General features: G+C 31.2%; 1 protein-coding gene across 3 annotated transcripts in view; it reads right to left on the bottom strand.

Annotated features, from left to right (window-relative positions):
- Positions 1 to 26,624, bottom strand: part of LOC114331506 (corticotropin-releasing factor-binding protein) — a 553,233-nt gene that overhangs the window by 37,420 nt on the left and 489,189 nt on the right. For all 3 annotated transcript variants that reach the window (XM_050648639.1, XM_050648641.1, XM_050648640.1), the window contains 2 exons: positions 25,636 to 25,744; positions 5,246 to 5,402 (listed from right to left, as the gene is read on the bottom strand). In XM_050648639.1, the coding sequence (XP_050504596.1) occupies positions 5,246 to 5,402; positions 25,636 to 25,744 (266 nt within the window). The remainder of the gene's footprint in view (positions 1 to 5,245; positions 5,403 to 25,635; positions 25,745 to 26,624) is intronic.

The following is a 26,624-nucleotide window of genomic DNA, read 5'->3' as shown; positions in this document are numbered from 1 at the left end:
GACGTAATTTCACTCCCCTTCGGGTCGTGAAATTAATACTGTCAAAGTGTCACTCGGGAAAAATTCGATAATTTCAGAGCTCTTGTGCAATTACTACTGATAATTTTTTCACTACCTATGTATTCAGTAATAATTTATCTACTGTACAACAAAAGCTAATAATCAATCGAGAAAAGAGGAAAAGTGATAAAGTGATTTTTTAATAATATATTGTTACTATGAAACGCTTACAATTTTGGAGTATTCTGGTGTATTCTCTGCTTTGGATCTTCCATAAATAATAAACAATAAATAACTTTTTATTAAGTTCACGTCTTAAATCAATTATTTATTAAACACATTATCAATATTATTTAATCAACAACTGAAAATATTCCCAATGCCAGGTCAAATATTTAAAATTGTCACTGTCTGACTGACAATATGCTGGCAATATTCTATTTACTACTGACAAAGATTTGGAAAATATTACCACGGACATAGTGTTAATTTTTTTTCAAATCCTGAAAAAAAACAATAAATATTTTTGAAAAATTTAAACGCAAAATGAAAGACTAAATTATTACCGAGGGCCGAAAGTCTCTTACAATAAATAAAAAGTTTATTTTGAATGAGATATTTTGAAATTAAAAGTCACACTAAATTTTCTTTTAGTTTTTTAGCCCTGTAACTTATTAAAATAAACATTATAGAAGTTCTCGGGGACTTTCGGCCCTCGCTAATAACGTAATCTTTTATTCTGAGTTTAAAATTTTCAAAAATAATTATTAGTTTTCTCAGAATTCGAAAAAAAAATGAATTCCATTTGAGTAGCATTTCAGCAGAAACTACGTGCCCATTCCCTTAATGAAATTAAAAAACATCTATATTGTTTGATTTTTTCCGAAGGGAAAATCTATATGCATTATTGTATTAAATATTTTGTATTTGTATTAAATGAGGCGCTCAGAGAAACAGTGGCACAGTCCACAAATTGAGCATTTTTAGATTAATACATCAATAAAAGCAGAAAAATTGGATATATGGTTCAACGGTGGTCTACACAATCTAGCTCTATATTTGGCAATATGGCACTACATAATGTATTGTTGCCTTGACAAATACTAAAAATACGAATGAAACAGTGGCCTAACCCTCAATTGTGTGGCTCAGACCCATCAAACAAGTGTTTATCGTATCAGAATCAGAATAATACGCATAATTCATAAGAATGACTATTTTTAATTTTATAAAGTAATATTTAATAATAATAACTTTAACCCCGTCCTTGACTGAGTGGTAAGAGCGCCTACCTTTGGATCGAAAAATCCGAATGGTTGTGAGTTCGAATCTCACCAGGGTCAGAAATGTTTCATTTATTATAAATTAATAAATGAAAATAGTTTCTGTCCTTGTGGGATCGGTACTTACCGGAGGAACCGCAGACGTTCGGATACAGTTAGCGTCTCTTTGCAAAGACAATGACGTCAACTTTGCAAAGTAACAAGACACTTACTCAACACACACACACACTACACATTACACTAGGTACGTAACTGTTAAAAATTACCGTACCTACCATGCCAATGGCCATTAGTTGTCGAGGCATTAACCTTTTTTAAATAAAAAAAAACAATAATTTAATTTGTCATATTAATTTCCTATTTGGTAGCAAATTTTGTGGCTTATTACAAACTAAAATAGTAAATTAGTAATACAAAGAATTAATTTGTATTAATTGTATCAATTAAAATAAATAATTCTTTTGCGATTCAATTTTTAAATCTTTTTTCTGTCGGTATCTTACTGTGTACAGGTAAAGCTAAGAATTACCATAATCTGTTCTCGGGAGTCTTAGTACACAAGATTAATGACGATGAACGACCCAAAAATACAAAAAATGTGCATTGCCAGGTAATAATAAAAATGTTTACAAGCTAATAGTACTTTGAGGAATACGCAAAAACGTTGCCAAACTTCAGGGCTTCTTATAATCGGTAGCTCAATGTGGGCTTCCTAACGCTGCTGAACTTCTACAGAGTATATACTTTTTTTCGCAGCGCAAACTGGTGGTAGATACCATGAACTACGAGTGTATGTTTTGATAATAATTCCAGGCATAAGCAGCCCGGGCTTCGTATTGTTAATCATGATTTCAGAGCTACCTATGGTACATTTCTAAAATTTGTCCGAATATATATGAAGCCCAAGCGTATTCACATGTTCTGAGCTTGGTTAAAATATCGAGAGACGGTGTAAAGTACGTTTTTTGGGGAAATAACATTAAAGAATTACGAAGCCCGAATCCGGGCTTCGTAAGGAGGTGTCGGGCTTCGTATGACCGGTGCGATATAGCGTTTTTGGCTTCCTAAAGTCGGAATCCATATATATATATATATATATATATATATATATATATATATATATATATATATATATATATATATATATATATATGCATTACTTTTACTACAAATATGCAGGTATTTTTTCTAAATTTGTCTAAATATGCAAATGCATATTAAAAATACTCAAAAATAAAACAATATATTAAATATAAACATTTATGTTTAAAAAATTCAACCTACATTTATGTTAAAAACATATTTATTTTTCACATAAAAACAAATGAAATGACACACAAAAAGTGATATTATAATTAAATTAAGAATCTAAATTATAGTATGAATTTATAATCAAACATTTTTCAAAATTTTCAACTAGCAACTTTTTTGCCTTCTATCACTAAAAACGTGTTTGGACACAGAAAAAGTTCGTTCTACATCTACTGATATTATAGGACAATATTTTAATTTAGGCAGTAAACTAATTTGTATTTTGATGCTTCTCTCTATGTCCGTCTTTATAGAAGTAAAAGCGAATTTGTCGAATAAAAACCCTCTTTCCAGAAAAAATTATTTTGTGGGACATGATGCTTTTGTTTCTCAGTTCCTCATTTAAAAAATGAAATGTGAAAATGAATGTAACTTACGATTTTGGAACAGGCCTTGCAAAATACTTTGTCTTCACTTAGCTTTAACTCGGGAAAACACTTTATCCAAGCACTTTTTTGAATGGTAGACATATTTAAATTTAATATATACCAATCACTTCAAAAACACTAAATACGATACAACGTTTACTTTAAACAAATGTTGGCCGGAAACTGACAAAATAAATATTAGACCCTTAAAAGCAGGTAGGCACCTACGACTTGCTACGCTAATAAAATAATATTTTTCTGGGAACACCCATAATTCAGGTAGTAATGGGAAAGTCCAGATAGATAATAATGAGCGATAGATAGATAAATAACGAGCTCGTTCATATCGAAGTTATAAAATTCCAACTAAGGGAGGAAAATTTTAAACTTTTATATAATTTATTTTTAAAATATGCAAAATAAATCATGTTTAGCTTAAATATGCGATGTTGTATTTGTTGTCTGAAAATATGCAATATATGCATCTATATGCACTTTGCATATATTCCGCTCTCTAGATTTTATTTAGGTATATGATATCCACGTTGCACCTCTCATTTTAAAAATTAATTACTCAGTGATTTGACGACCGACTTTGAAAAACTTTATATCGCTGGATAGGTAAATGATCTTTCTTTCAACTTACAGAAAAATATACTGGATGTTCCATTAAAACAAAAAGCCAACAACGTTTTTTTCAAAAATCCGCCATTTTTCTTTTCGTATTTGAAAGCGATATAAAAAATTCAATCCATTCAGACAAAACTTTTACTAAAATAAAACATTTCAGCGAAAACCGCATATTTCTATCTTGAGCGATTTAGAAGTTATAGGCAGTTAAAATGGGGAAAAATATAAGTGGACACCCGGTATGATTATGTATTTCAGTCTTTTAGTTTATCAGACACAGCCTGTTATGAATAGACCTTTTCGTAATTTTCTTTGTTTTGGATTTAAGATGGTCTGAGATCACGTATTTGATTATTAAGGCAGGATATTTGTCTTCTTCCAGAGCTCAGCTTCAAGAAGACAATCAGCTTGCGTATTCAACTGCTCGAAATTTTTTTTAGTTTTATATAGTATTCTTAGTACTTTTTTATGGAATTTTTTTTTAATAAAGAGACTTTTATTTACTTTCGAACCCGGGGTAGTTGTTGACGACAGGTATTTTTCAAGCGGTGTCCCACAGATAGTATGAAATTAAGAAAAAGGTTTAAAAGAAACAGGTCGCAACACAGAAAATAAAGAATTAGTCGCCTAAGTTTGAGCTTGTACTCTCTTAACGATACATCCTCCTAGATTATTTAAGACATTTTACACTTCAGTTACCCCCATTGTGATTTTCTTTTTAAACTTATATAAGTACTAACAACTGTCAATAAATCTGTGTAATGAGGTTTGCCTACCTCCACTGACAGTATACGTAAACAAAATATGTAATTACAAAATCTAGTTTACTGGGTTTTGAATGACAATTTTCACAATGGAGTGTGTTGTTACATCATTCAACTTCCTGTGGAACTGTTATTTATTTCTGTCCTGTCAACGTTCGGAGGTCTACATTCAACTCTTTGTCACTGTCACTTGCTGCCTGTCTTCCACCATGTAATCAAGTCACACTAACGCTCAGATGTTACCTGGGGCATTTTGAGAATATTTAAAACATCCATGCTTTATTTGGGATTTTAAACTGATGTTTACTTAACGGACCATGTTTATAGGACCCTCATATTTTTGTAAAACTATATTTTGGTGGCTTGGATGTATCAACTTTACGTGAGTATAACCGACAGCTTTTTAACCGTAGTCAAAATTTCAATCTTTGCATTATTTTATCTGGTTATATTTATTTTAGGTAAGAACTGATGATGACTGGTAAACCAGTCGAAAACTAGTTATGTATTTGTGATGTAGCCCTTTTTAGGGATTTTAAATTTACCTTTTATACAGGATTTGCTGTTTTTGTATTACATGGTATACAGCCAACTGCAGGAAAATTTTTCCTTGCGGATTTTTAAAAGAAACAATTAAAGAGAGAAAACAAGATTTAAGAAGACACGATTAATGTAGGTACATAACGTAATGAATTGTTGTTATACTTATATGTAATAGATGAGTAGAAAAAAATACCGTCTGAGTAGCATTCTGAATTTTTCTTTCGAGGGCTGTGTTTACAACAAATATTTATTAAGGAAGCTCGATTTTATTTGTAATTTTAATTATGACTTTATCCCGTAACAAACAAATAGACAAAGTTTTTAAATATTGTATTTTAATACTTACTGCAACATATCATCTGTAAAACAAACAACACTTAAGTGGCCGTCAATGTCGTTGTCTGTTAATTGCCTCATTTTGATTGTAACAGAATTATCGAAAGCTCCTGAAGATACTAATCGAACTGTTGTAGTGTCACATGCTATCGTTTCTGCGTATCTTCCTAGAAAATAAAAAAAAATTAAAACTTGTCTTCTAGGGCCAGTTTTTGAATGAATAGTAGGGTAGGCCGATTTGTATACGAAATTCAAAAATATTTTAATTTCAGATTTTGCAATCCAAATAAACATGTGTAGTAGGAAAACAATTTTTTTTTGTAAAAATAAATTTTTTCATATTTTGTTGTTTTGAACTAAAATTTTGAATTCAAAAATATTTTAATTTCAGGTTTTGCAATCCAAAAAACCTGTGGAGTAGGAAAACAATTTTTTTTGTAAAAATAAATTTTTTCATATTTTGCTGTTTTAAACTGCAACAAGGTCACTAAAATTTTGAATTTAAAATTTTACTAGTTTTACAACTTGCATATCCGAAAATGTTATACCTAATACATAGAATGAAACAACTGTTGTTAATTATTCATGTTTTTATTTTTAATATTTTAACTGCCACAACGTAATTTACATTAATATTTAAAAAAAAATCATTAAATCATTAAAAATAAATTTTGTGCTTAAATTAAACAAACAAACAACTGTTCTTACAACGTATAATCTTTTTTTTGACCTAAAAGAAGTCATAATTCGGTGTGATTCCAGTTTGGTTCTGATCAAACCATCTCTGCTATCAGCACCACAAACTTTTGCTGAAGCTTCTGTCACAAGTTTAATCATGCGTTCAACGGCTTGCGTGTTAGACGGATATAACTTAAGCTCCGATAACAGTGCTGATGTCTCCGGATTAACCGCAATTTCCTGTAAAGTTTCACTCGAACTTCCAATTGTTGATGGTGGTTCAGTTAAGGGTATTGTACTCCAACTTATGATATCGATATAATCCATAGCGTTCATATTAAGCACAGGTGGTACCTCAAATGTTCGTAGTCGCTGGTTTATGTTACTTGTTCGAGCTTTAAAAATACGGCGCACAGCAAGCTCTCTAATATGTTTCCTTGGATCTCCTAACATTCCAAGTAGCATATTTTCTGGATGTGCAAAAAAACTATTTCGCAATAGAACTGGATCCATTACATCCTTTAGGGGTTATGGTAAATACCTAGATAACTGAATCATTTTCCAAAAATTAAAGGCTCCATGTAGGCAGGACGGTCTGGTTTTTATAAGGAACCATACTGGAGCATACAATTTTAAAATAAAGGTTGATAAGGTAATCAAATTATCTGATGGAACCACAGTGGAAACATATAAACGTAGTTTACAGTTAGCCAATGTTAACCAGCGGGAATGCACTATTTTACCAGGGCACTGTTTAGAAAGTTTGTTGTCAATACTTCCCTCTGAGATTGCAACACACATGTCAAGAAGATATTGTTGATCTGTACTTAAATCAGACCTATCCACATTCTCCTGTACATATGATTCAATTACACTGAACTTAACAACAGGTAGATTTTCACATCCAATGAGTGCTTGTCCTATAGGTCCGTTGAAGTGACGAGGTCCAGTTGTACTACCATCAAGGAAATTCATAAGGTGTAGCAAAGGTAATTCATTACAGTGCAGCTGGCAAATAAGCTACTGCAACGGGCGATTTAAATGTTTTTCTAACTGCACAATAACACCATTAAACTTTCCAACATTAACATTCGTCACATCACACCCTATTAGTCTTAAGGCATCTGTGGATACGTCAGAGTCATCAAAATATTTTAAAATACTTTTTAAAATGTTCACAGCAGTACCAGAATCAGGAGTAACATGCGCCAGATAAGTCGACTCAGGCATTTTTAAGATTGTAATAAAATATGTTCTTCTCGAATTAACTTTCGACGATTATCTTCCATTTTTAACGTATTATCCTTGCGACCATCGAAAAAAAAGCCACGTAACTGTGAAGAATCGTCCATTTCAAGAAGGGTACGTTTTTTTGTTCTAGCACGACGAATTTTGTTCTTATCTATAATGTTACTATTATCTTCCATATTTATAATACCGACGTCTTGTAGTACTGCTGAAGCGACTGCAGCACCAGCTCGATCATAAATACCAAAACGATCGAGTGTTCTTGCAAGCACAGGTTATTGTAACACATTATAGGAAGCGAATGATTTTTGCTGCACAGTAGAAGTTTCTGCAGAACTGATCGATTCATGTGTAAATGTTTCCATCGCTATTCTTTTCTGCCGAGATCGATTTTTCGGTAAGTGAACAACATTCTCATTTAATTGTTTTCGAATTTGCAATAAATTTCTCTCCTCTCGGTTCTGTAACTTTTTGGACATTGTTATATCTATGGCACCAATTACCATTCGTCTTTGAGTTCTTTGGTCTTCTAAAAATGGTCGTTCGGCTGCTGGCACTTTAAATACTTTATCGCAAGAACAATTATTTAAATCTAGACATTTACAAGCAGCCACATCACATAGTACTTTGGATTGTGTTCTGAAATCATTTAACTGTTTTTTATAACTTGCAACACCACTGCGTTGTTTATAAGGTTTTAGTAAATTTCTAATTTTAAGACGATAACTTGTTATTCGCTTTATAATACTGCACTGCTGAACGGTTGGAATTGAAGCACGACTCCAAATTTCCTGAATTTTCTTTGCTACAATTTGACTTGTCTCAGTTGCGGTTTGTTGTGGATTTGTTGCAATCACTTTTAAATTATGTTAAACATAGTTGAAGTAAGTGTTCATATCTTCATATTTTGGTAAAACTGTTTCGTTTATATTATTGGACGCTACAAATATAGGACACTTTAACTCACTTCTGGTGTTACGCGCCATTTTATCGGTAAACATAAACATATAAACAAACTTATATTAAGACGTAAAAGATCAAGAGATACGACTGTATTCCGTGGTTGTTAGTCGAAAACTGACTCATTCCCAAATGAAAGAATACCTCTTTGTCTCAAATCGATAAAACATTACGATCGGTCCGAAAACATCGGACAGTCAAGTAAGTGGCGTCGCTTCACGTAATGATCGCTTAATTTAGTTTTAATATAATGTCCTTGTGGCAGTTGAAATATTAAAAATATACAAACACTTTATTGTAAAAAAACTTTTAGTTTTAATTATTTAACAATGAGGTAAAATGCAAAATTTAATATTTTTAATAAAAAAATTTAGATTTTGGCATTTATGTGACAGTTCAAAATAATTTTTTTTTTATTAATACTTAATATCAAAAATTTTGTTTTTATAAACTTGAACTTTTTTTCAATTACATTTTACCATTTTAGTAATTTCGAAAAATCGGCCCACCCTAATGAATAGGGCTTTTCATCGAATGTCATTTGTTTCGAGCTTCTGTCATGTGTCACATAATATTAATTTATCTACGGCATACGTCTTTGGTTTGTATCATTGGTATTTACCAATAACGTACGACGTAGATAAATTAATATTATGTGACACATGACAGAAGCTCGAAACAAATGGCTGTGAATGAAAAGCCCTATAGTTAACTCACTAATTTCGGTTAATTTGTATCAGATCTTTTTTGTGTTTTAAATTTCGGAGACTTCGAAAAAGCATTTAATAAAGTAAGACACGATCTACTTTTAAAACGATTGCAAGAAATAGGTTTAGATGGGAAAGACATAAAACTACTGAAAAACGCCAGAATTAACCCGGAAACAGTCGCGCTCTTTTCTGTCACGTAATCGGTCGCTCGTTAGATTTTGTCTAACAATACGAATTTAGACGCGAATTTACAACAAATCTTTATGTTATATTATTTTTATTTACTTGTAATGTTAGAAATATTATTTCTAACAATTATTACAGCTAATTTTTTTTCACCAAAGCCATAAATTCCAAAAAAGAAGCAAAAGAAGAAGAAAAAAATAAAAATAAGCCTAAGCATTACTACATCCTTCCTCGAGGCACTTACGAGTGGAAAGTTTTGTTGCAAAATTTTTCATCAAGTTATCACGAAAAAGGAGAAAATGTTAGATTTTTTCTAACGGTGCGACTGCTCGCGGATTAAGATCGAAGGTTCCACGTTCGCAGAAATAGAAATTAAAAGAGGAGTTAGAGAACGACGTGTTTTGTCGCCCCTGCTATTTAATCTTTTTTCCGAGTTTATATTTAAAGAGGCACTGGAGGATTACAAGGATGGAGTCAAGGTGAATGGCGTAAATATAAACAGAGTCATATACTTCGATGATACGGGATTGCGGATTCCGACTTTGGTCTTCAACGACTTGAAAATCAGTCCAGTTTTTATAAGATTTTTATCGCTCGTCCAAATTCCGATAGTGAACTACATGCGAGAACGTGATATTTCACACACGTGATATTTCACACACGTGATATTTCACACACGTGATATTTCTCGCTTGTGGTTCACTATATCGACCAGTAAGGATCTGCTAAAAAACGTCTATTTTTGGATGTGAGAGGTGGCATTCGGATTTTCGCAGATAAAGTTAGGTGACACCTTCAGTAATAATAATTGACTTATGCTCCTTCTCAAATATGCCCGGAACATTAATAAAGAAATTAAAATATTTAAAAATATCGAAAAACATCGATTTTTTTCTGATTTCTTTGCTTATAACTTTAAAACGATTCGTTTTGGAACAAAGTCGTGGAGAAGTAAAATAAAGATAATTGAATTTTGTATTATACACGACTGGTAAAAAATGTCTTAAGGTATTACCTTTTCTGCAATATAGCAATAAATACAAAATAAGGGGGCAAAATAAGTTCGTAGTTATTCAATATTTTTGAACCACTTTGGTGGCACCTAGAACCTTAGTAATTCACTTAGGAAATTTTTTGTAACATACTTAAATCGTGTACCAAGTTTCATTAAAATCTACCTAATAAATTTTGCATAATATATTTGCAGTCTAAATGTTTTTAAAAAAGTTCCAATTTTTTAAAATCTTTCTGAACAAAAAGTAGACCATTCAGAAGTTGGCTAATTTTTTTACATATAAAAAAGTGCTCTACCTATCTAATACACTTTACAGAATTAAAATCGGATTATTTAAGAGGTCCCAGCAATGTTTTAAATTTATAAACAATTTTTTGGCTTATAAACAAATAGCTTTGCTTAACAATAAAAAAATTAATTTTTAGCAATGCAAATAACTAAAACCGGTATAATTTGACTTAAGCTTTCAAATGCTGTCAGCAGAATTGCTATTTTATTTTTCAATCAAAAGTTATTCGCGTTCAAAAATTGCAATTTCTCGATTTTTTGAAAGTTCCACCGTGTTTATCTCGAAAACTATGCATCCTACGAAAAAACTTGTAAGAACATTTTTTGCTTAGAATTACCCAAGAAATACAAAAATTATTAATAAAAATTATTTTGCGAGAAATCGATTTTATGTAATTCCTCAAGTTCTTTTTTTATAACAATCTTATCGACAGCCAGATCAACTGTTACCCAAAAAATTCGTGTTCTACGGGTCAAAATACATAAAAAACTTCGGTAAGTCCATCTAAATAAAGGAGCCCGTAGCACCCCCTCCTGGCCACAGCACTAATTTGTTTATAAGCCAAAAAATTGTTTATAACTTTAAAACATTGCTGAGGCTGCTTAAATAATCCAATTTCAATTCTGTAAAGTGCATTAGATAGGTGGAGTACTTCTCCATATGCAAAAAAAATTGACAAATCGTTGTATTTTCTAGTTTTTGTTGTGCAAAATTTTAAAAAGTTTAAATTTTTTAAAAACAGTTTAGATTGCAAAATTATTATGCAAAATATAGTGAGTTAATTTTAATGAAATTTGGTATACGGTTTTAGCACATTACAAAAAATTTTTAAGCGAATTAGAAAGGTTCCAGGTTTAACCTAAGTGATGGAAAATCATTGAATATGGACAGGCTTGTTTTGCCCCCTTATTTTATATTTATTGCTATTTTGAAGCAAGGGTGATAAATTTAGACATTTTTAGCCAATAGCATCTGACAGAAAATTTAATTGTCTTTGTTTTATTCCTATAGGACTTTGTTTTAAAATGAATAGTTTTTAAGTTATAAGCAAAAAAATAGAAAAAAAAAACGAAATTTTTTGAAATTTTTTAATATTTTATTTTTTTTTATTAATGTTCCGCGCATATTTGAGAAGGAGCATATATTATATCAATTATTATTAACGCAGTTATCACCTAACTTTATCCGCAAAAATCTGAATGCCACCTCTCACATCCACCTAAAAACAGATCCTTACTGGTCTAATAGGAATTTGGACGGGTCATAAAAATCGCCCGTTAAAAATAGATGTCTGTACATTTAGTGTTAGGAGACCTAACTTTGTCAGCACTGATTTTGCCAGAGCGTGTTTAGACGGTTATAAAATGAATGGACCCTATGGATTTATAAATAAGTTGTTTTTAATGCACCGTTTTGTGTTTTGTTAGACCTGGGAATCCATAGCAACAGTAGCTATTTTTTAAATATAAGAAAGAACTGCATTTATTTATCTTATCTTTCTAATATTATGTCTCATGTTTTAACTAATCCATTTGCAGTAAACATCACCTACAAAATTCTTGCAAACATTCTGCTAGAAAGAATCAAAACAAATACAGAAGAAATCGTTAGGGATTATCAATGCTGATTTAGACCGGGCCGCTTTACTATTTACCAGATATTTACAATAATAAATGGAAAAATGCTGGGGGTTTGATCGTGAGCTTCATCAGATGTTTATAAATTTTAAACAAGCATTTGTTATACTATGCAGTGCTAGACTGTGGACAGCGATGCAGGAACTTGGCTTTGATAAACGTATGAAACGGTTACGATGTAAGGTGAAACTTGGACAACAATACTCGGAGACATTCGAAATAATCAATGGACTAAAACAGGGAGATGCACTTTCAACACAACTCTTCAACTTAGCTCTGGAACACATCAGAAGTACAAGAATCGAAAAACCGACTACATTATTTCATTGAGAAGGACCAAACTTACTACTGGCATTTGCAGGCGATATAGATTTAATAGGAAACACCCGACTAAGGATGAAGGAGACTTTTGTGAGGTTCGAGATGGAAGCAGAGAAGATGGGGCTCCAAATCAAAGAAAATAAGACGAAATATAGTATATGAGCCGCAATAACGAATGAGAAGGAAGATCTTTGGGCCTTTTCCGGATGAAGCATCAGGACAGTATAGGATAAGAACTAACAAAGAGCTCGGAAAGTTTTACCCAGATGCCAATATCATAAAAGAAATAAAGTCCAGAAGACTCCAATGGGCAGGACACCTCAGCAGACATTCTGACCAAAGATCAGTAAGACTGGTGTGGGAGGAAGTCCCAACTGAACGAAGACCAAGCGGACGCCCTCGACTCCGGTGGCGAGATAATATAGCAGGAGACCTAAGCACTATGGTGGAGAATTGGATGGAGGTTGCTCAAGACAGAAAACAGTGGAGGCATGTTGTCGAGTCGGCTAAAACCCACGAAGGGTTGTGACGCCACGGAGTGGTGGAATAAGTAAATTTAAGAAAATAAAAAATTGCCTGGACTATTCTATTCTACCATATCCTTAAGATACATCTTTTAATTAGATATTTTCCTTGTGTTCTAAACGTATAACAAACCATTTCGTAACAAAGGAAAATACATTCGCACTAATGAAATGACAACAAATTATTAATAGCAGAATAGGGCAAGGACAGATTTGTTTCTCTTTATTTAATCTACTAAAGGACTAAGTTCTGCTCTAATTCGAATGTTTACAGATGTTTTTTATGTCTCGAAATTAAGGGGCATGTATAAATACGATAAGCATATACTTGTAGTTATCGCTTGAAAGTTGCATTCACGGAAGAGAATGAGATAATTGTAATAGGTTTATTTGTTGGTTAGTGTCAAATCTAGAAATCTAAATTAATGAGTTGAGTATCCTTTTATACTAATTAGTACATTCTACTATTGCTTCTTAAAAATAAACGTAATATAGCTCCATATATATTAAATTGTATATCCATCCAGCTTCATTGGAATTTTTCTGTCACCCACACCATTCACCACAACACACTACTCGCTTTCTGCGACTTCATCCATCCGATCCTAATTCTACTTGCTTCCAAAATAATCCGAGCTTTTTAGAGAGAGGGAACAACTACTTCATGATTAGTTATCTTCAATTCCATCAGTAAAGTTATCTTCAAATCCTACTTCACTTGAAACTTGTAACGGTTTGACACGTTACGGAATCATTTTTGAACTATTTAATTATTGTATGGGCATTAATAATTAATGTTTTAAAAATTATAAAAGTGATGACTTTCAACCGTAAAATATTTATAACAACTGTGTGTTTAATTGTACTAATTTGTACTTACATAAATAAATTACAATAAAATTTTGGTTTTGAACTGTTTTATTCATGAAATAATCGCAACAAATTGCACAATTATTGTCATTAATGTCACTGAATGTATTTTTTCATAGCAACGAAGTGCATCTGACGTAATATACTTGACAACGGGAAATTATCAAAAATTATCAGTCTAATTTAGATATCTGTAGCTTTTTATTGGTCAGAATCTTCTATGAATGAAATAATCAGTATAATTTTAATCTGATTGGACAGAATTAAACACGTGATCAAATATCTTACTACATATACGATTGGAAGTTAAAATCATTAAAAAATAATCAGTTAAAAATATATTTATACAAAGCAATCAAAATTTTATTCTGTAAAACTTACCTAAAATACATTATTTAATAACAAGCTTAAACAATAATAGGTACTTGTTAATTTTTTTTGTATAAAAAAAAATCATACTACAGATGTCTTCGTAAATTGAAAACTTTTGAAAATTTCTTTATTTCAATTTCGCGAAAAAAAGTTATTCTTTTTAAAATGTTCTGCGTCGTATAGAATTTTAGATGCAACCATCATATTATATCAAATGTTATTAATTTTATACGAGGTATGTCAAAAAGTATGAATTTCGCTCAAGAGTAAAGTTGGTTTATATTTCACAATATCGAAAATTTTTATTAAGAAAAGTTATTTGTAATTAAAAACTATGTTTCAATATTCAATTACATCCTTTTAATTGAAATTTTCTGAACTACAAAGTTACTTAACTGTAAGCGAAATTCATACTTTTTGGCACACATCGTATAAAATTGAAAAAATTTGAAATCTGATGGTTTCATCTTAGATTGTAGACCATTTTATGAGAAATAACTCGTAAAATTGATAATAAAATAGCCATCATAAATATAATAACATGATGTTCGGTATCTGTAATTTGCGAAAAATTTGCGTTTTTTTTTCAATTAGAAGGATTCAATTGCATATTAAAACATAGTTTTTAATTCCAAGCAACTTTTCGTAATAACAATTTTTGCTATTTTGAAATATAAAGGTAGTTGAACGAAATTAATATTTTTACATACCTCGTATACAATTGATAAAATTTGATATCTGACGGTTGAGTTTTAGATGTTAGACCATACAGATAATTTTAAGGACAATAACCTTTTTCCGTAAAATTGATAATAAAAAGTTTCGATATGGTTCCTAGGTTCGTAGACATACTTAGTGTAAAGAGCTCAATTTTTTTTTAAATTTTTTTATCAGGTTCGGATTCAGCGTAGAAACAAAGTAGAAACAGTTTTGATCAAAGTAAAATGACGAATTGAATGATATTTTTAACATTATTTATATACAAAACAATTGTTATTGTCTAGACAATTAGTAAACAATTAGCGGCAAAATCTGTGAGTAGAACTTTTTACTATATTTTATATTTATAAACTAGAAAAAAATTTAAAATATAAGCTTTTTTGATTTTTTTTCGAAACAATGCAGGTTTTCGATCTACATTGACTCTTCTAATTATAAATATTAGCATTTGAAGGAACCGAAAATAAAATGACTATACAGTTTTACATAAACAAGATTTATTTTGAATTTCTTAATTAAAATATTGTTTAATTTGCAAACGATAAAAAAATTTAATACAAGGGCTTCGATCGATCAGAAAAACAAATTTAACTTTATTGAAAGAAGTCGTTTGAAATTTTTTAAAATACAAAAACTTTTGGGTCGTGAAAACTTTTATATGAAATTACCATATTTAATATACCTATATTTGCTTGTTCATTTACGTACGTTAAATTTTAGAAGTAAAAGTCGGTTCCTTCTTTTGCCACAAAAACCAACAAACTTTAAATTAAATTTAAATGAAAATTTAGATGAAAAATATCTTTATACTTTAAACATAATATATTTTCCTATTACTTCTAAGAAATATATTAATTAAATATTAAATTTAAAACTTTTATAAACATTGAAAGGAAATACTAAATTTTAGTATATCTTATGATGCCCAAAATCATCAAGTCATCTCATTTTGTATAATTACTCTCCGAAAAATACATATCATTATGTATATATTATGATGAAATAAGTGTTGATTACGATTGAAGTAAACTGTTTACCCAGGTATAAAGATACTATCGAGTGACGCTTAGGAAAATAGTCCACCAACACATCTCAGTTTACCCGTCTGAACCACTTTCATTGTGTACTCTAATACTGACTGTAGTGTAAAACAAAATAAAAATAGACATCGAGTCTCTTGCCATCCCCTGACGCGTCATTCTAGGTTTACCCATTATCAAGGAGGCTTTGCAAGAAGACTGATTTGAACCAAAACGCACCGACTGGTCGGCACTTAATCTTTCCCCTTTAGAGGTCGTTCTAACGATATACCGGTATAATCTATATATATAAAAGAATGTCGAGTTATGTTAGTTACACCATTTATAACTCGAGAACTGCTCAAGAGATTTTTATGAAATTTTACACGTGTATTCTACCGGACTGGGAATGTGCATAGCTCTGATTTTATGCTCGTACGTCATAAGGGGGTTTCCCCCTGAAATATTTTTTAATTTTCTGACAAACCGTTTTTTCTTAATTTTGTATGATGTAGAAGCAAAAGATACATACAATCATAAATGTTCACTTTTTTATCTTCAACCGTTATTTTTTAATAGCCATTTAAATATTGTACATCTATACATATATGTATATATAAAAGAAAGTCGAGTTATATTAGTTACACCATTTATAACTCGAGAACGGCTCAAAAGATTTTTATGAAATTTTACACGTGTATTCTACCAGACTGGGAATAGGCATAGCTCTAATTTCATGCTCGTACGACATAAGGGGGCTTGCCCCCCATGAAATATTTTTTGAATTTTTTGACAAACCGTTTTTTCTTAATTTGGTATAATGTAGAAGCAAAAGATACATATAATCCTAAATTTTCACTTTTTTATCTTCAACCGTTATTTTTTAATAGCCATTTAAATATTTTACATCTTTGTTGCCATACTCCTTCGAAACGACTTGACCGATTTTTATAAAATTTGGCAGGTAGACTTCCTGCTGAATTCCAAACAAAACGGTGCTATTTTTTCTTCTCTAGCTTAATCCGTTTCCGAAATAGCGAACCGTAAGCCGTAGCAAAATTCTGAGCACAGAAGCAGAACGAATGGGAAATTTTATCAAAGAAAAGTTCAACAGATTAATTTTGGACTCAAATTGGATAAAATATGAATTTTTTAATTTTACGCAATTTTCAAAAAATCTTGCTTTCGCCTTGGCAAACCATCCAGTTTATTTATGTTTATTAAATCAACTAACGAAAAATATCATGTACACTATTGCATGTATTAAATGATTGATAATATTTTTTGTTATTGTCATAATTAATTAATATTATAATTTTATCTTTTAACTACCCGCGCATCAAAATATAACATACCTACCCGCGTGGCGTACTTTATACGCCACAAGAAAATACACTTAAAAACAGCAGATTTGTTTAATTTTTTTTTTGAAAAATACACTTATTTGTCTGTTATAAACCTTTTTCGGCGTCAGCGAATACTTGGAGTTCCTTCTCAGTAAGCAAATTGGGATATATAACTGGAATCTAATTCCATGATAAATAAAATTGCTAATAAAATTTTTTTTGAAATGATATTTTTGACCTGAGAAAAAGTATTGTTTATAAATAAAAATATATTTTGTGCCATAATGACTAAAAAACATTTGAAATATGTACTTATATTACTAATTGTAATACTATAATTGTGGCGTATGTTATCCACCACCGGAAACAACAAATAATAAACTACTGTAAATTACGATCTTCCTAGAACGCCGATTATTAAACTAAATCCAGTGTAAAGCACATTCCAGTGATAGGTTAGGTAAATAAACAAAGACAAAAATTAAATTGTTAAATACATTTGTAGTAGAATTCTTATATGTGGCGTACAAAAATACGCCAGCGCGTGTAGTTAAAGGTTAAGGTACGAATTAAAATAATTAAATTTATTTTACTTTAAAAACTAAACAGTTTTTCCATTCTCTTAGGCTAAAAATATTTAGCTACCTACTACATTCTCATATTTTGATGTTTATTTGTGTCAGTCGAAATAATTTGTCAATTTTGAGGTTAATACCCCTTAATGCTAACAACCATATTTTCATAGAGAGAGCTCAGTTGCCTCAATTATCTCAATATAATACAATGTATGTAGTTATGGAATATCATATAATTTGTCATATTATGTATTTTTTTATGTATTGTACCTTCGGAGATCGCTGGGAAAATTTACACTCAAAATAACAAAATCCAGTTTGGCAACACTGTGTGAATGTTGATAGTAACATATCCCTTTTAAGATAAACAGAACTGTAATTTAGTCCAGACTAATTAATATATTTTTTGCCAGCACAAATGAGATTTTTCAACCAAATACTATTTCAAATATGATGTGCAAAATAATTTTTAATTGGGCTCTGCTAATGAGATTGCTTTTTCTGTCATTAAAGTAGAAAAAAATTTAATTTTCACTTATTAAATCGGTATCGTCCAGTTATCGTCTTAATTATTTTAACTTTTAATAACCGTCAACTAATAAGGAATGCCTTTAAACTATCGAATTTTATTCGACTATACCTACAAATTTTGCATTATTGTGAAAAAATATTTGGACATATAATTTTCTTTTTTAGTCGATCATATTGCATTTCGATCAATTTTCATGTCTAGCAATTCATTTTCGAGCAGTTGATTTTGAGTAATTGATTTCTGGCAATTGCGTTCAAGCAACTGATCTAGAATCAAAATTATGACAGATTAGCTAATTATGACACACTATCTAAGGTGCAACGAAGTTCACCGGGTCAGCTAGTATTTAAATATATTTACCGACCATTCGGTGCGTTTTGGTTCAAATTAGTCTTCTTGCAAAGCATTTTTGATAACAGGAAAACCTAGAAACACATGTCACAGGATGGCAAGAGATTCGATTTTAATCAAAATTAAACAGTCCATGTTTATTTTGACATATAAATGGACGGGATTCTGTAGAAAGGAACCAAACCACAAATATGTATTTTTTCTATTAATAGTCTCATAGGTTGTAAAATACACCGTAGATACTTGTGCAGAAAAGAACCAAGCCACATACGATGTATACCGTCCTCTATGAGCAAAAGAACCAACCAACATTACCGTTGCAGCATGACAGCGTTCTGCAGAACAGATCCATGTGGGTTGGTTCCTTTATGCAAATTAACTTAAGTTATTTTGCAGAACGGAACCAAGCCACAAAAGTGGACTTTTTTAAAGAACTGTTTTCTTGAATTCACGGGACTTCCAGAACAAATTATTAAATCCCAGTAATTTCATATATCAACATTTTTTTAGATTATACGCCTGATTATGTAACTCAATAATGAAAAATAAATGTTTGTTAATTTTGAATTCACTTAAGTTGTTTTACAGAAGGGAACCAGGCCATAATAGTGGATTTTTTAAAAGCAGCTGTTTTTCTGAATTCACGGGATTTCCAGATTTTGAAATCGAACAAATTATTAAATCCCAGTAATATCATATTAATATTTTTTAGATTATACGCCAGATTATGTAACTCAGTAATGGAAAATAATTATTTGGTAACTTTGAATTCACTTAAGTTGTCTTGTAGAAGGGAACCAAGCCACAAAAATGGAGTTTTTTTTTTAAACAACTGTTTTCTTGAATCAAACTGTGTGTGTTAGCTAAAATCGAATGCATATATTGACGATTTTATTGTTATATCATGATTATTTTTAATAGAGAATTTTAAATTTTATCGTTTTTGGCTAATACCTCAGTTTTAAAAAAGTGTGGTTTGGATCCTTTCTGTAGAATCCCGTACAAATATGACCTAAGATTGACTATAGACTAAGAATAGAAGACTAAAAAATGTACCTAAATAATATGTTTCAATAAAAATAGTTTACATAAAGACTAAATTAGACACATTAGGGCCTCAAATGTGATGTCAATATATGCAAATGAGAAAAATAAAGATGTAAATACAAGAAAAATCTTCTACGAACACTTACAGAGCACAGTAAACGAACTTAACATTAACGTCCATGTCGGTGATGGAGGATAAATGCAAGGAATTAGAAAAATTGAATGAAAAACATGATACGTTTAATATGTTTAAAAAAGTTAGAGAAGTAGCTGCTCTTTATCATAAGGAAACTCTACATACTATAACCGATTTGTCGGGAAAAATGATAATAAGCGAACACGAATTTCGAACTACCTGGTATAATTATATAAATGAACTGTATACTGATGATAGACCCAAAGAACTGGAGACTTTAGATGAAGGTAAAGGACCAGAAATACTAAAATCAGAAATACTACATGCTATAAAATTGGCAAAATACAAGAAATCCGTTGGTTCTGACAACATACCTACAGAAATAATAAAGCTCATAAATAAGCAAAACATTGGAATACTAGTCAAACTTTTCAATGATGTTTATTCGATTGGTAATATCCCTCAAGATTGATTAAAGTCCGAATTCATAACCCTACCAAAAAAGCAACGTCCGAAAAACTGTAGCGATTTTAGAATGATAAGCCTTATGAGCCACACTTTGAAAATCTTTCTACGTATCATCCACAGTAGAATCAGAGATAAATGTGAAGAAGACCAGGATGAAACACAATTTGGCTTCAGAAATGGACTGGGAACCCAGGACGCACTCTTTGCACTAAATGTATTATTGCAGAAATGCCGAGATCAAAGTAAAGATGTTTCTGGTGTATTTATTGACTATGAGAAGGCCTTTGATCGAGTACAACATCACAAATTAATTAAAATATTAAAGGATAAAGAAGTTGATATTCAAGATGTACGAATCATAGAAAAATTATCCTGGCGTCAAACAGCAACAGCTTGCATAAATGGAAAATCAACAGAAATATGCAAAATACAAAGAGGTGTCAGAAAGGTTGTATACTGTCCCCACTGTTATTAAATTTATATTCAAATAAAATATTTAATGGAGCGCTGCTTAACTTGGAATGGGGTGTGAAAGTTAATGGAATTCTGATAAATACAATCAGATATGCAGAAGATACAGTTATTTTAAGTGATGCTATGAATTTATTACAACACCTTTTAAATGCCATTGACACAGTGGGAAGAGAGTTTGGCCTAAACATAAACTGTTTAAAAACAAAATACATGGTATTTAGCCGTTTGGCCCATCAAGATTCACGGTTATATGTTTATGGTCATATAATTCAAAGAGTACCAAGTTTTAAATATCTTGGTTGCCATATTACTGAACAACTATATCCAGATAAAGAGATAAAATGTAGAATAGAGATAGCCCGCACGACATTTTTAAAAATGGGGTCATTCCTCTGTAATGATAACTTGAAACTTCAACTTCGAAAGCGCATGATTAAATGTTACATTTGGTCAGTCCTCTTGTATGGTGTCAAAGCATGGACATTAAAAATATCCACCATTAACCGTTTGGAGGCCTTTGAAATGTGGCTGCACAGACGTATATGTACTGAAAATACTATGGACGGCTAAGCTGACAAATGTGGCAGTCCTTAAGAGAGCAAATGCTGCCCGCGAGCTGCTTGATAACACCAAATATAGAAAGATAGCCTATTGTGGAAACGCATCAAGGGGAGACCGGTATAATATTCTTCAACTTATTATGATGGGTAAAATCGAAGGAGCAGAGGAATTGGTAGAAAGCAGGCCTCTTGGTTGAAGAATATCCGGGAGTGGACAGGAATAAAGAAAGTAGAACACCTATTTAGAATAGCTCGTGATAGAGACAGTTTCGCCATGTTAATCGCCAACGTCAAGGGAACTTGATAGGGCACGTTAAGAAGAAGTTGGTGATGACATAGCCACCATCATCATCATCATCATCCAGCCTCAAAAGTCGAACATGGACCTCTTCCTCAAGTTTTCAACCCCGTCTTGTGCCAAATGACATAATACCAGGTGTAGAAAAACGATAAAACGAGGATGTCAGAAATGAAACGCAATTTAAAGACTACATCCTCAGCTTTAAAAAAAAACACCTATAAAATTTTATTAAATTTGTTCAAACTTAAGTAATACCGTCTAAAAATGGTAGTACTTCTGTAAAATTACGAAGTTTTCAAATAGTTATTTATGAAACAGTTCGTGATATATGCTTTTTGCGAACGCACGCGATATTTAGAGTACGAACGGCAACGGAGCCAGTGCTATACATCGCGTAAGTTCGCAAAAAGTACTTCACGCACAGTTTCATACTAGTTATTTATGATATAAATGTTAAAAGTACACGTTTAAGGCACGCATGTGAAACTTTGCAGAATGAGCGAAAGCGAGTTCTGCAATTCACATGAGTGCCTTAAAAATGTACTTTTTAACACGCATATCATACAATATTTTTTCTACAAACGTAATTACAGGACAACATCTACAAAAACTTTTACTTGAACTTCACTGACATTCCATTTTTATATTTTTTTCACATTACGTCAAAATTGTCTATACGGTCAATACGAACTGCAGTGCCTTACAAATTTTAAAGCACTATGAAGCACTATGGAGTGCTAAAAATTGTATTTTTAACACGATTGTAGAAAAAATATTTTATCAACTCTTCGATAAACAAATAAAAAAATCTGTAACTCTTCGTTACTGGAATTCATTTCTATTCTACAATTTTTAGAACTCTGACAATTAAAAATCCTAACTACTTTCGAACCACAAAACTGTCAATTTTGTTGTAAGTCATTGCTCATATTTTCATCACCATGACAACGTGAAAGTTAAGGATAATTGATTATATGAAAGTGTGCCAAAAAACCCATTGAAAGTGTGCGAAAACGTAAATCCCATTTAAAGGACATTGTTACTTCACGCACACTTTAAACCCTTCACGCACTGCTATCTATAATGACAGTTTTCACAAACTAAAAACTGATACATAGTATGACATAAAGTAGACAAATAACTATTTTTGAGACATCGCGTCGTGCGTCGTCTCTATTTTTGAGACATCGCGTCGTGCGTCGTCTCATTTGAATTTAATTATTTTGAGATATTTTTGAACAGAACTTCATTTAGTAAGATGATTGAAAGCTAAGCAAATTTGAGAGTTCTCTAGGTAAAGTTGTATTAGTTACACATTTTTAAATCATTTTTAAACAAAGTTCATATAAGTCTTAATTTCCGGTCGCACCGCACTTATTTTGTTTCTTTATATTATAACCATAAGGTAGCTCAATTTTTCTTCTTTCATGTACAATTTGTAAAATTTCATTTCATCTACCAGTTAAATAATTATATTAAAATAACTCACCCGTGCACTTCGCCGAACGCTAGTTTACAGTGCGCCAATGTTTGTAAGAAGGGTGACTTTAGCGTTATAAATAAAAAATTATAGAAGCTATAGATTTAATTTTAGAAAACTCTTTATATGAGGTCTTTTTGTAAAATTTTTCTAAATTTTTCAATGGTCAAGCCAGCTTTTTTTAGATATATATTTTCGCAATTATTTAACACGGGAGCAGTCGCGCCGTTAGGAAAACCTAACGTTTTATTCTTTTCCGTGATAACTTAATGAAAAATTCTGCAACATAACTTTCTACTCGTAAGTACCTCCAAGAAGATTGTATTAATGCTTAAGAATTTTTTTTTATTTTTTTTTGTGAAATTTATGGCTTTGGTGACAACTAATTAGCTTTAAAATTGTTAAAAATAGATATTTTTAACGTAACAAGCAAATAAAAATATTATAAAATAAAAAATTGTTTTAAATTCGTATTTAAATTCGAATTGTGAGGTTTTTTCTATAGTCGCGACTGCTTATAGTCTAAGAGCTAGTGAACCCTCCGACTAACGGTCGTCCTGTAAGGCTAGAAATTTGTCTAGTGATAATTCATAACACAACAAGGCTAAAAACAATGACCAGGCAGGCATCAGCCGTGCACGTATATCTACCAGGTGAATTGAAAAGTGCAAATTTAGGGGGTAAAATGAACTTTCTCCTGTAAAGTTTAAATTTAAGTATGTGTTTGAGTAAGTCATTTAGAAGAAATGTGTACAATGACAGTCGATTCTGAATAGCATAAGACCTTGTCAGGCGAGGGAAAAGATTATGGGTTTTTCCTAAAATTATTTTTTTTGCATCGAAAAAAGTTTTTTTAGGTTTCTTGAGTCATTCCAAACAGAAAAGGTCTTTGGTGATTTTTCTCTTAAGTTAATACTTTTTGTTATATAAGCGATTAGAAATTTTGAAAATTGCGAAATCGGCCATTTTTAACCCTAAATCGGACATTTAACCAAAAATTTCAGTATTACCAAGGTAGGTAGATATTCTTTAAATATTGATTGATGAAATCCCGAAGAGTTTTTTGCAATACAATATAGAAAACCCCTTTGTTTTTTAATTGATAATCAAGCGGGCGCGACACTGTAGTATAAATGAGGACGTTTGAGTTTGCATAAATTCATTATCTCGAGAAAGGCAAATTTGAAGAGAAATCCTCAGACATGTCGATTTTTATTTTTAAATTAGGACTTTTTGGCATATATATTATACTAGTGACGCCATCCATCTGAGCGTGATGACTTAATCGATAATTTTTTTAAAAGAGAGTAGGGGTTGTCTGATTGCTCATTTGAAACGTTTTTTTAATTCTCTATTCAGTAATATAAACGTTAACATAATTATTTATAAAGGGTGTACAAACCATTTTTTTCTTTTTGTCTAAATTAATTTAATATAATTTTTTTTGTACACCCTGTATAAATAATTATGTTAATGTCTATATTACTAAATAGAAAATTAAATAACCTTTCAAATGAGCTATCACACAACCCCTACTCTCTTTAAAAAAATCATCGATAACGTCATCACGCCCAGACGGATGACGTCACTAGTATTATATATATGCCAAAAGTCTTAATTTAAGAATAAAAATCGACCTGTATGAGGATTTCTCTTTAAATGTACTCTTTCTCGAGATAATGAATTTATGCAAACTCAAACGTCCTCACTTATACTACAGTGTCGCGCCCGCTTGACTATCAATTAAAAAACAAAGGGGTTTTCGATATTGTATTGCAAAAAACTCTTCGGGATTTCATCAATCAATGTTTACAGAATATCTACCTGCCTTGGCAACATTGAAATTTTTAGTTAAATGTGCGATTTAGGGTTAAAAATGGCCGATTTCGCAATTTTCAAAATTTTTAATCGCTTATATTACAAAAACTATTAACTTAAGAGAAAAATCACTAAAGAACTTTTCTGTTTGGAATGATTCAAAAAACCTAAAAAAACTTTGTTCGATGCAAAAAAAATAATTTTAGGAAAAACCCATAATCTTTCCCATCGCCTGGCAAGGTCTTATGCTCTTCAGAATAGCCTGTCATTGTACACATTTCTTCTAAATGACTTACTCAAACACATACTTACATTTAAACTTTACAGGAGAAAGTTCATTTTACCCCCTAAATTTGCACTTTTCAATTCACCTGGTAGATACACGTGCACGGCTGATGCCTGCCAGGTCATGATTTTTAGCCTTGGTGTGCTATGAATTATCACTAGACAAATTTCTAGCATTACAGGACGACCATTAGTCAGAGGGTTCACTAGCTCTTAGACTATTACGTGAGAGAAGTGAGCGGGACTGCTCCAGGGTTCAAAAAACAACTAATTTCGCAGTTCATTTGTTTAATAAAAAATGAAGCAGCTGCTTCTGGAGTAGAACTTTTTGATATGTTGTTTAATTAACATTTCTTAATCAAATTACAAAAAGTTCTATCTTGTTTGATTTTTTCCGAAATAAAATTTTTTTTGACTCCCCTACAAGGAATATAATAAAGTGTCTATATTCGATGGTAGTATGTAAATAGTTTTTTACCTGGTGTTGAATTAAGGCCGCAAAATGAGTCAGCGACTTGAAGGTGTTTGTTATCCAAACCTAATGATCCTCCTACTTCAACGTAGTCTTCCAGACCTCTCTTCTGACACTAAAAATCAAATATAATAATTTGAGTTTAAAAATTTTAATGAATACTCCTTAGGGAGATAATTAGTTTTACTTATTACTAAGTCCTTTTTATTTTAAAATAATCTGAATATTTCCCTTATTAGTTCTATTTACATATTTGGGTCAAAAGGTAAAATATTATTAATATTAACCTTTAACTACACGTGCATCAAATTATAACATAACTACACGCGTGGCGTACTTTATACGCCACAAGAAAATACACGTAAAAACAGCGGACTTGTTTATTTTTTTTTTGAAAAAATACACTTAGTTGTTTGTTATAAACCTTATTCGGCATCAGTGAATACTTGGAGTTCCTTCTCAGTAAGCCAATTGGGATTTATAACTGGAATCATTGAATAATCATTTTGAAATGTCATTTTTTACAGGAGAAAAGTATTGTTTATAAAGAAAAATATATTTTGTGCCATAATGACTAAAAACAATTGAAATATCTACTTATATTACTACTTATCTTAATGTATTCGTGGCGTATATTGTCCACCACTGGAAACAACAAATAATAAAATGTAAGTTACGATCTTCCCAGAATGCCGATTATAAAGAAACTAAAACCAAATTGTAAAGCACATTCCAGTGATAGGTTAGAGAGATGAACGAGGTCAAAAATTAAATTTTTAAATATATTTGCAGTAGGATTCTTATATCTGGCGTACAAAATACGCCAGCGTGTGTAGTTAAAGGTTATTATCATTTTTATTTTTCGTACAATAATACTCATAATAAGAAGTGCCATTATACTCTGGGATAATTAGCAAAATACAAGGGAAAATTATTTACCAGCAATTTAATCGCTGGAATCGAATCTTATGATTGTATATATTAATAATATAGGT

Source organism: Diabrotica virgifera, chromosome 4 (assembly GCF_917563875.1).
Source record: "Diabrotica virgifera virgifera chromosome 4, PGI_DIABVI_V3a".
Classification (NCBI taxonomy): Eukaryota; Metazoa; Arthropoda; class Insecta; order Coleoptera; family Chrysomelidae; genus Diabrotica; species Diabrotica virgifera.
Note: the sequence above shows the minus strand (reverse complement) of the source record. Positions and strands in the feature narration are given on the sequence as shown.